Source organism: Papio anubis, chromosome 20, assembly GCF_008728515.1.
Source record: "Papio anubis isolate 15944 chromosome 20, Panubis1.0, whole genome shotgun sequence".
Classification (NCBI taxonomy): Eukaryota; Metazoa; Chordata; class Mammalia; order Primates; family Cercopithecidae; genus Papio; species Papio anubis.
This window is the reverse complement of record NC_044995.1, coordinates 37,246,055-37,255,587: the sequence shown is the minus strand read 5'-3', so window position 1 is coordinate 37,255,587 and position 9,533 is coordinate 37,246,055. Positions and strand designations below refer to the sequence as shown.

The following is a 9,533-nucleotide window of genomic DNA, read 5'->3' as shown; positions in this document are numbered from 1 at the left end:
GTTGCGGTGAGCCAAGATAACGCCACTGCACTCCAGCCTGGGTAACAAGAGCAAAACTTCGTCTCAAAAAAAAAAGAGAGAAGAAAAGAAAAGAAAAGAAAAAGGTAATGAGAGAAATGCAAATGCAGAAAGAGTGCCTGGCAGTATGGTGGGCTTCTTTTCAAAACTTAAAAAAAATTATTATTATTTATTTATTTACTTTAGACAAGGGATCTTGCTCTGTCACCCAGGCTGGAGTGCAGTGGCACAATCATAGCTCACTGTGGCCTTGAACTCCTGAGCTCAAGTGATCCTCCTGCCTTAGCCTCCCAAGCAGCTGGGATTATAGGCATGGACCACCATGCCCAGCTAGTTTTTATATTTTGTGTAGAGATGGGATTTTGCCATGCTGCCCAGGTTGGTCTCCATCTCCTGGGCTCAAGCCATCCTCTCGCCTCTGCCTCCCAAGTAGCTGGGACTACAAGCATCTGCCACCATACCCAGTGAATTTTTAAAACATTTTTGTAGAGATGGGGTCTTGCTATGTTGCCCAGGCTGAATAGGCTCTCTCTCTCTCTCTCTCTCTTTTTTTTTTTTGACAGAGTATTGCTCTGTTGCCCAGGCTAGAGTACAGTGGCATGGGGCAATCTTGGCTCACCGCAACCTCTGCTTCCCTGGTTCAAGCAATTCTTCTGCCTCAGCCTCCTGAGTAGCTGGGATTACAGGTGCACTACTCACCCTGGCTACTCATGTATTTTAGTAGAGATGGAGTTTTACATGCTGGCTGTGCTTGTTCCCACCTCCTGACCTCAAGTGGGATTTTGGCTCACCTTGGCCCCCTGAAGTGCTGAGATTATAGGCATGAGCCACCATGCTCGGCCCTGAATGGGCTCTTTAAATGGGAAGGAAGACTCAAGAGGCCTAAATCTCACTGGCTGGAAGAGACCGTGTACAATTCCAGCTTTTTTTTTTTTTTTTTTGAGATGGAGCCTCTCTGTCGCCCCAGGCTGAGTGCAGGGTGATCTTGGCTCACTGGCCTCGCTTCTCCCCATTCTCCTGCCTCAGCCTCCTAGTAGCCTGAGATCATAGGTGCCCACGCACTAATTTTTGTATTTTTAGTAGAGATGGGAGTTTCTGACAAGTTAGCCAGGGAATGGCCCTGACCTCCTGACCTCATGGATCTGCCTCCCAGCCTCCAAAGTGCTGGTGCATTACAGGCTTGAGCCACTGTTCCTGGCTGATTTATGAAAAGCGCTTAAAACCATATATTTTGCCATTACAACAGTCATGAGTTGCCTCAAATGTGAACCCTCTTAGGGCATCACCCGCTGATTACCAGGTTGCCCCGTGTGTTTTTAAAACTTCATGTATTTACTTCTATTATTAGTATTGTTTTTTAGAGAAGAGGTCTTGCTTTGTCATCCAGGCCGAAGTGCAGTGGCATAATCATAGCTCAGTGCAGCCTCAAACTCCTGGGCTCAAGTGATCCTCTCACCTCAGCTTCCTGAGGAGCAGGACTACAGGTGCACACCACCACCCTCAGCTAATTTTTAAATGCTTTATAGGGATGAGGTCTCACTGGGTTGCTCAGGCTGGTCTGGAACTCCTGTCCTCAAGCAGCTGTCCTGCCTCAGCCTCCTAAAGTGCTGGGATTACAGGCATGAGCCACCATCGCTGGCCCCATTACTGCTTTTCTTTCTGAGTTTTGCAGGGGGTAGAGGGTGCTGAGTAGAGGCACTGCCCACTACCCACTACTAAGTGGTAGTTGGTAGAGGCAGACTTGTTAAGAGAGCCTAAATCCCAGTTAACACCTATTTCTGTTTAATTCATAAATATGTACAGCGTTTCCTCCCATGCCTGCCTTTATGGGGTGGTGGTGCCAAGTGACTGTGAGATAGACTAATATGTAGAGAAAAGGGATAGGGTAAATGCTTCTGAGTAGAATGTGCATCACTGCTTCAGATCAATTCCTGCTCATTTAGTTAACCATGTATGGCACACAGTAGGTGTCCAATAGGAGTGTTTGTGTGTGAGAGTCAAGATAAGCACAGCTCCCTAAGGAGTAAGAGCCAAGGATTTTTTTTTTTTTTTAAGTTTTGGGATAGGGTCTCACTCTGTTGCCTGGGCTGGAGTGCAGTGGCGTGATCATGGCTCACTGCAGCCTCAACCTACTGGGCTCAAATGATTGTCCCACCTCAGCCTCCTGAGGAGTAGCTGGGATTACAGGTGCATGCCACCATGTCTGGCTAATTTTTATTTTTATTTTTTGTAGAGATGGGATCTTGCTATGTTGCCCAGGCTTGTCTTGAACTCCTGGCCTCAAGTGATCCTCTTGCCTAGGCCTCCCAAATGCTGGGATGACAGGCTATGACTGTAATCCCAACAGGCCTGGCTGATTTAAAAAAAAAAAAAAAAATGTAAACTGAGATCATTGCTAATGGTTAATGAGTCAAGGCATACTCAGATGTGAGCCTGTCTAGGGCATCGCCTGCTGTATTCCCAGGTTTCCTTGTGTGATAGGCACATGCTCCTCAGGTGGGTCGGTCAGTGAAATGCTCTGGAGCAATGCGTGATCTTACCGTGCTGGGTTTGGGGGTGTCAGCCTTCGCACTGCTGGAGAGTGTGTGCATCTCAGACTCAGTTCTCAATTTCCTGAACCCTTTGGACCATTTCCTGTATTGCTCCCGGACCTGCAGAGGCAAAGCGTGCCCTGGGTCAGCTCATGGAAAGCAGTGAGGACAGGAAGAGCACTGGGTGGGAGCTGGGCAGCGGTACCTGCTGGCTGAGGAGGCAGTACACCAGGAAGATGAAGACGCCCTGCAGGCTGTTGATGATGGTGAAGAGGTAGGCCATGACCCGAGCAGCCGGACCCACCTGCAAGACGCCCAGACACCACGTGCAGCCCAGGATGAACAGCTGAATTGTCGCTTTAAATGCCAGCATCCTGCATTGAATAAGAAAGGAGGCTGGTGATGCACCCAGAGAAACAGAATCAAGGCTATTTCATCTGTGCCCATGGAGTCCTCTGCCCTCCCCTGTAGATGATTTCTCAGACTGGGCTGTGATCAGCTTAGATCTTTACTGTCAATGATAGCCCACAATAGAAATGCCACCTGGGGCCGGGCGCGGTGGCTCAACATCTGTAATCCCAGCACTTTGGGAGGCCGAGGCAGGCGGATCACCTGAGGTCAGGAGTTTGAGACCAGCCCAACCAACATGGTGAAACCCGGTCTTTGCTAAAAATAATACAAAAATTAGCCAGGCGTGGTGGAGGGCGCCTGTAATCCCAGCTACTCAGGAGGCTGAGGCAGTAGAATCGCTTGAACCCGGGAGGCGGAGGTTGCAGTGAGTCGAGATAGCGCCACTGCACTCCAGCCTGGGAGTGACAGAGCAAGACTCCATCTCAAAAAAAAAAAAAAAAAGAAAAAAAAAAAGGTTAGTTTTGAACATGCAAAGAGATTTCTCTGTTCATGAACTACACAGTCTCTTCAAATCACCAATACAACCAAAGCATGACATATGAAATTTGGAAATGATAATGACAGGAACCTAGAAGAAAGCTCATTAATTTTGCACAAGGGTGCCTGGAACAACAAACTGCTCAAGCCCTACAGAGGAATTTTTTTATATTTATTTATTTATTTATTTATTTATTTATTTATTTATTTTGAGACGGAATCTCGCTCTGTCACACAGGCTGGAGTGCAGTGGCGCGATCTCGGCTCACTGCGACCTCCGCCTCCCGGGTGCAAGTGATTCTCCCACCTCAGCCCCCTGAGTAGCTGGAATTATAGACGCCCACCACCACGCCTGGCTAATTTTTGTATTTTTAGTAGAGACAAGGTTTCACCATGTTGGCCAGGCTGGTCTTGAACTCGTGACCTCAAGTGATCCGCCTACCTCGGCCTCCCAAAGTGTTAGGATTACAGGCTTGAGCCACCATGCCCGGCCCCCGTAGAGGATTTAATGTTGATTAGGATTTTCCCAGAGGGAGGATTGCATGAGGAGTGATGAGGAGCCTGAACTGAGGATACGGTATGAAGGTGCAGGCTGGGCTGTGGGAACAGACATGAAAACGTACACATTCTTTGCACTGTTTTTTTTTTGAGTTGGAGTCTCGCTCTGTCACCCAGGCTAGAGTGCAATGGTGCAGTCTCGGCTCACTGCAACCTCTGCCTCTCAGGTTCAAGCAATTCTCCTGCCTCAGCCTCCCAAGTAGCTGGGATTACAGGCGCAGGCCACCACAACCCCCTAATTTTTGTATTTTTAGTAGAGACGGGGTTTCACCATGTTGGTCAGGCTGGTCTCTTTGGCCAAGCTAGTCTCGAACTCCCTACCTTGTGATCTGTCCCCTCCAACCCTTGGCTCCCCAAAGTGCTGGGATTACAGGCATGAGCCACCGTGCCCGGCCTTCTTTGTATTTTAAAAGTGCTAACTTCTTTGCACTTTTGTTACAGGACTGCTTACAAAAGTCCAAAGAAGTTTTTAACCTTTTAGTTTATTGATTCATAATGTTTGTACATCTTTATGGGGACATACATGATGTTTTGCTAACATGTATAGAGTGTGTCATGATTAAGTCAGGGTATTCAGGATATCTGTCACTTTGAGTGTCTATCATTTGTATGTGTTGGGAACACTTTAAATTTTCCCCTCTACCTATTTTGAAATATACAATATATTGTGAACTAGAGTCACCCTACTCTGCCATCCAACATTATAACTTACTCCTTCTATCTGACTCTATGTTGTACCCATTAACCAACCCCTCTTCATCACCTTGCCTACTCACACACCTTGTCCAGCCTCTGGAATCTATCATTCTACTTTCTTTTTCTTTTTATTTTTTGAGGCAGAGTCTCGCTCTGTCGCCCAGGCTGGAGTGCAGTGGTGCGATCTCGGCTCACTGCAACCTCCGCCTCCTGGATTCAAGCGATTCTCCTGCCTCAGCCTCCTGAGCAGCTGGGATTACAGGCGCCCCCCACCACGCCCAGCTAACTTATCATTCTACTTTCTGCCTCCATGAGATCAGCTTCTTTAGCGCCTCTCTATGTAAGTGACAGCGTATGCTATTTGTCTTTTTGTGCCTGGCTTATTTCACTTAACAGAATGACCTCCAGTTTCATCCATGTTGCTGCAAATGACATGGTTTCATTCTGTTTTGTGGTCGAATTGTATCTTATTTTGTATGTATACCATTTACCAGTCAATGAAGATTTTTCCGGTTGCTCTGGGATTCACTAACTGAGATTAGACATGGACAAAACATTTTGCTCGGGGTGTCAACAGGATACCACTGAATCTGAGACGGCTGCCATAGAAGGATGGCTGCATCTGTTTACTCTGGGTGCCTTCAAAAGACCCTGAGATGGGACCTCAGTGGCTGTTGAGGCACATGGCTTGGCTCTTGGGAACCATACATGTCTGTGTTGTTGTCACCCCCTTCTCCATCTTACCTTGTGTTCTGGAGGGTGGACACTTCATTATTGAGGGAGGAGAGTCTGTTTTTCAAAATCCAGAGAGTCACCAGAAGGAGAGCTAAATTCACCTTCAGGAAACCACAGAAGATTTGTTGAATAGAATTTGAAACCCATTATCTCTCTCTCTCTTCTTTTTTTTTTTTTTTGGTCAGACAGGGTCTTGCTCTGTTGCCCAGGCTGGAGTATGGCGGTGCAATCTCAGCTCACTGCAACCTCTGCCTCCCGGGTTCGAGCGATTCTCCTGCCTTGGCCTCCCAAGTACAGGCACCCACCACCATGCCTGGCTAATTTTTTATTTTTAGTAGAGACAGGGTTTCACCATGTTGGCTAGGCTGGTCTTGAACTCCTGACCTCAAGTGATCTGCCCGCCTTGGTCTCCCAAAGTGTTGAGATTACAGGCGTGAGCCACCACATCAGGCCTGAAGCCCATTATCTCTTCATCTTAGCCTGTCTAATATGAATTATACACGTAAGTCTTTTTCTTAAATATTGAGTAACAGTGTTAGAGTTTGAAGATTCAAGAGTGGTCTTAGGAAACCTAACCCAACCCATGACAACCCAAGGGGCATTCCTGCTCTTGTCACCATCTTTATTATCTTGCTTTTCTAATGACCCTCAGCGGGGCAGCGAGGATGCTTAGATGATGTCACTTACAGAGAAGATGGCACAGACAGGTCCAAGGAAGCCCCATATAAATCCCTTTTCTGGTTGGAGCCAGCAGCTGAACAAGAGAGAGAGATTAAAAAAAAAAAAAAGCATCAGTTTTTGGAGATATGGAACAGTTATGTAAATCTATTCCTTCCCTCCTCACCACTTCCTCCCTTCCTTCCTACATCAACAGTATTGAGTGTTTCTTTAGCGATAGGGTCTGTGGTTGGCTCTGAAGATACAGTGGTGATATCTAAGAACACGGTCTTAGATCCCCAAAATTTCAACTCAGGGAGGATACACGCAATTAGACACATTCTAACAATGAAACAAAAATGGAAGGTTGTGCCAGGCACAGTGGCTTACACCAGGACTTTGGGAGGCCAAGGTGGGAGGATTGCTTGAGGCCAGGAGTTTGAGACCAGCCTGAGCAACATAGCAAGACCCCATTTCTACAAAAAAAAAAAAAAAAAAAAAAGTCCAGGTGTGGTGGTTCACACCTGTATTCTCAGTTACTTGGGAAACTGAGCGGGGAGGATCACTTGAGTCTAGGAGGTTGAGACTGCAGTGAGCTGTGATTGCACCACTGCACTCCGGCCTGGGCAACAGAGCAAGACCTACATGGCAGCATTTTAAATTTCTATTTAAAATAGAAAATGAGTCCAGGTGCAGTGGTTCATGCCTGCAATCCCAGCACTTTGGGAGGCTGAGGCAGGTGGATCATTTGAGGTCAGGAGTTTGAGACCAGCCTGCCCAATGTTGTGAAATCCTGTCTCTACTAAAAACACACAAAAAATGAGCTGTGTGTGGTGGCGCACACCTGTAATCCCAGCTACTCAGGAGGCTTGAACCCAGGAAACAGAGAGCAGAGGTTGCAGTGAGCCGAGATTATGCCACCGCACTCCAGCCTGGGTGACAGAGTGTTTCTAAATAAATAACTAAATATAAAATGATTGAATGGTCTCTTAAAATTCCTTTCTATGGCTGAATAATATTTCACTGTGGATATGTTACTTTTTTTATCCATTCATCAGTGATAGGCATTGTTTCCAATTTTTGACTCCTTTAAATAATGCTTCTATGAGCATTCATGTACAACATGTTTCTAAACGTTTAGTTTAGGTTCAGAGGTACATTGTGTAGGTTTGTTATGTAGGTCAATTGCACGTTGCGGCGGTTTGGCGTACAGATTATTTTGTCACCCGGGTCATCAGCACAGTACTCTATAGGTCGTCTATTTATCCTCACCCTCCTCCCACTTTCTACCCTCAAGTAGGCTTTGGTGTCTGAAGTTCCCTTGTGTCCATGGGTACCCAGTGTTTAGCTCCTACTTATAAGTGAGAACATGTGGTATTTGATTTTCTGTTTCTGAATTCACTTAGGATAATGGCCTCCAGCTCCATCCATATTGCTGCAAAGGACATGATCTCGTTATTTTATTTTATTTTTTTTGAGATGGAGACTCACTCTATCGCCAGGCTGGAGTGCAATGGTGCCATCTTGGCTCACTGCAACCTCCGCCTCCCAGGTTCCAGCAATTCTCCTGCCTCAGCCTCCCAAGTAGCTAGGATTACAGGCACCCACCACCTTGCCCGGCTAACTTTTGTATTTTTAGTAGAGACAGGGTTTCACCATGTTGGCCAGGATGGTCTCAATCTCTTGAACTCGTGATCCGCTTGCCTCGGCCTCCCAAAGTGCTGGTTTTACAGGCGTAAGCCACCGCAACCGGCTGACGTTGTTATTTTTTATGATTGCATCATTTACAAGTTTTTGTGTGGACATCTGTTTTCATTTGTTTTGGGTATATACCTGGGTCATATGGTAGCTCTATGGTTAACTTTCGGAGGATTGGTGTTAATAATTCACAAAACCAAAAACAGCAAAAGAGGAAGCACTTCCCAAATCTTCTACAAGGCCAGTATTACTCTGACACCAAACCCAGAAATAGACATCACAAGAAAACAAAACTGCAGACCAAAATCCTTTATGAAAATGAATGCAAAAATCCTCAAAAAATACTAGCCGACCAAGTCCTGCAACATATTAAAAGGATTATATACCATGACCAGGTGGTAATTATCCCAGGAATGTAGGCTAGTTTAATATCTAATCATCCATCAATGTAATACACATATTAATAGAATAAAGGATTAAAATTATATGATCACATTATAGTTATATAATTATATAATCATATAATTATATGATCACATTATAAGATCACAGTTTAATTATATAACCATATAATTAACTGTATATAACCATATAATATTCCCCAGGACTCAAAGGTAAATAACCATATATAACTGTATAATTATAATGTGATTTTTTTTTTTTTTTTTTTTTTGAGACGGAGTCTTGCTCTGTCCCCCAGGCTGGAGTGCAGTGGTGCGATCTCGGCTCACTGCAAGCTCCGCCTCCCGGGTTCACGCCATTCTCCTGCCTCAGCCTCCTGAGTAGCTGGGACTACAGGCGCCTGCCGCCAGGCCCAGCTATTTTTTGTATTTTTAGTGGAGATGGGGTTTCACGGTTGTCTCGATCTCCTGACCTTGTGATCTGCCCGCCTCGGCTTCCCAAAGTGTTGGGATTACAGGCGTGTGCCACTGCGCCTGGCCGTGATCATATAATTTTAATCCTTTATTCTATTATGTGTATTAATAGAACAAAAGATTAAGTAATTAAGTAATCATATAGTTATATATGATTATATAATTATAATGATATAATATATGATTATATAATTTAATGTGATAATATAATTTATAATTATATAATATAATTATCATATTTGATTATATACTTATATAATATATAAATTACATAGATATGTATTTATATATAAATTACATATAAAATAATCTAAGTATATAATTATAATGTGATCATATAATTTTTATCCCATATAAGTAAAAATTATATGCTTCTGAAATGCATTTGACAAAATCAAACACAGTTTCATCACCAAAATACCCAACACACTAGGAATAGAAAAGAATTTCTTTAACCTGAAAATGGGTATCTATGAAAAATCCTCAGCTAACATCATACATTAATGAGAATAGACTCAGTGCTTTCTCCCTAAGTTCAGGAGCAAGACAACACTGTCTGCTGTTCTAGTCAACAGTGTCCTGGAGGGTTCAACCAGTGCAACTGGCAAACAAACAAACAAACAAACAAACAAACAAACAGGCTAGAAAAGTACCTAGCACAAAGTAAGCATCTCGTAAGTCTTAACTATGACAATATCAATTATTTGGGTTATTCAAATCAGGTCTACTTTTTCAAATGAAAAATTGAAGCATCCTAAAAGATCTGGATAAAGTAGGTTAGATATTAAACAAATGCTATCATGAGCACTTTGGTTTCATTCTTGCTATTTCAATGATAGAGATTTAAATACATTATCCCTAACTATTATTAGTATCT

The 9,533-nt window shown here is 44.2% G+C and overlaps 1 protein-coding gene across 1 annotated transcript in view; it reads right to left on the bottom strand.

The window, feature by feature from the left end:
• Positions 1 to 2,246: 2,246 nt before the first annotated feature.
• ADGRE2 (adhesion G protein-coupled receptor E2) overlaps positions 2,247 to 9,533 on the bottom strand; it is a 31,043-nt gene continuing 23,756 nt past the window's right edge. Inside the window, exons 17-20 of the mRNA XM_031659051.1 lie at positions 6,114 to 6,180; positions 5,436 to 5,527; positions 2,755 to 2,923; positions 2,247 to 2,669 (exon numbers count right to left, since the gene is read on the bottom strand). Of these exons, the coding sequence (XP_031514911.1) occupies positions 2,511 to 2,669; positions 2,755 to 2,923; positions 5,436 to 5,527; positions 6,114 to 6,180 (487 nt within the window). The 3' untranslated portion in view covers positions 2,247 to 2,510. The remainder of the gene's footprint in view (positions 2,670 to 2,754; positions 2,924 to 5,435; positions 5,528 to 6,113; positions 6,181 to 9,533) is intronic.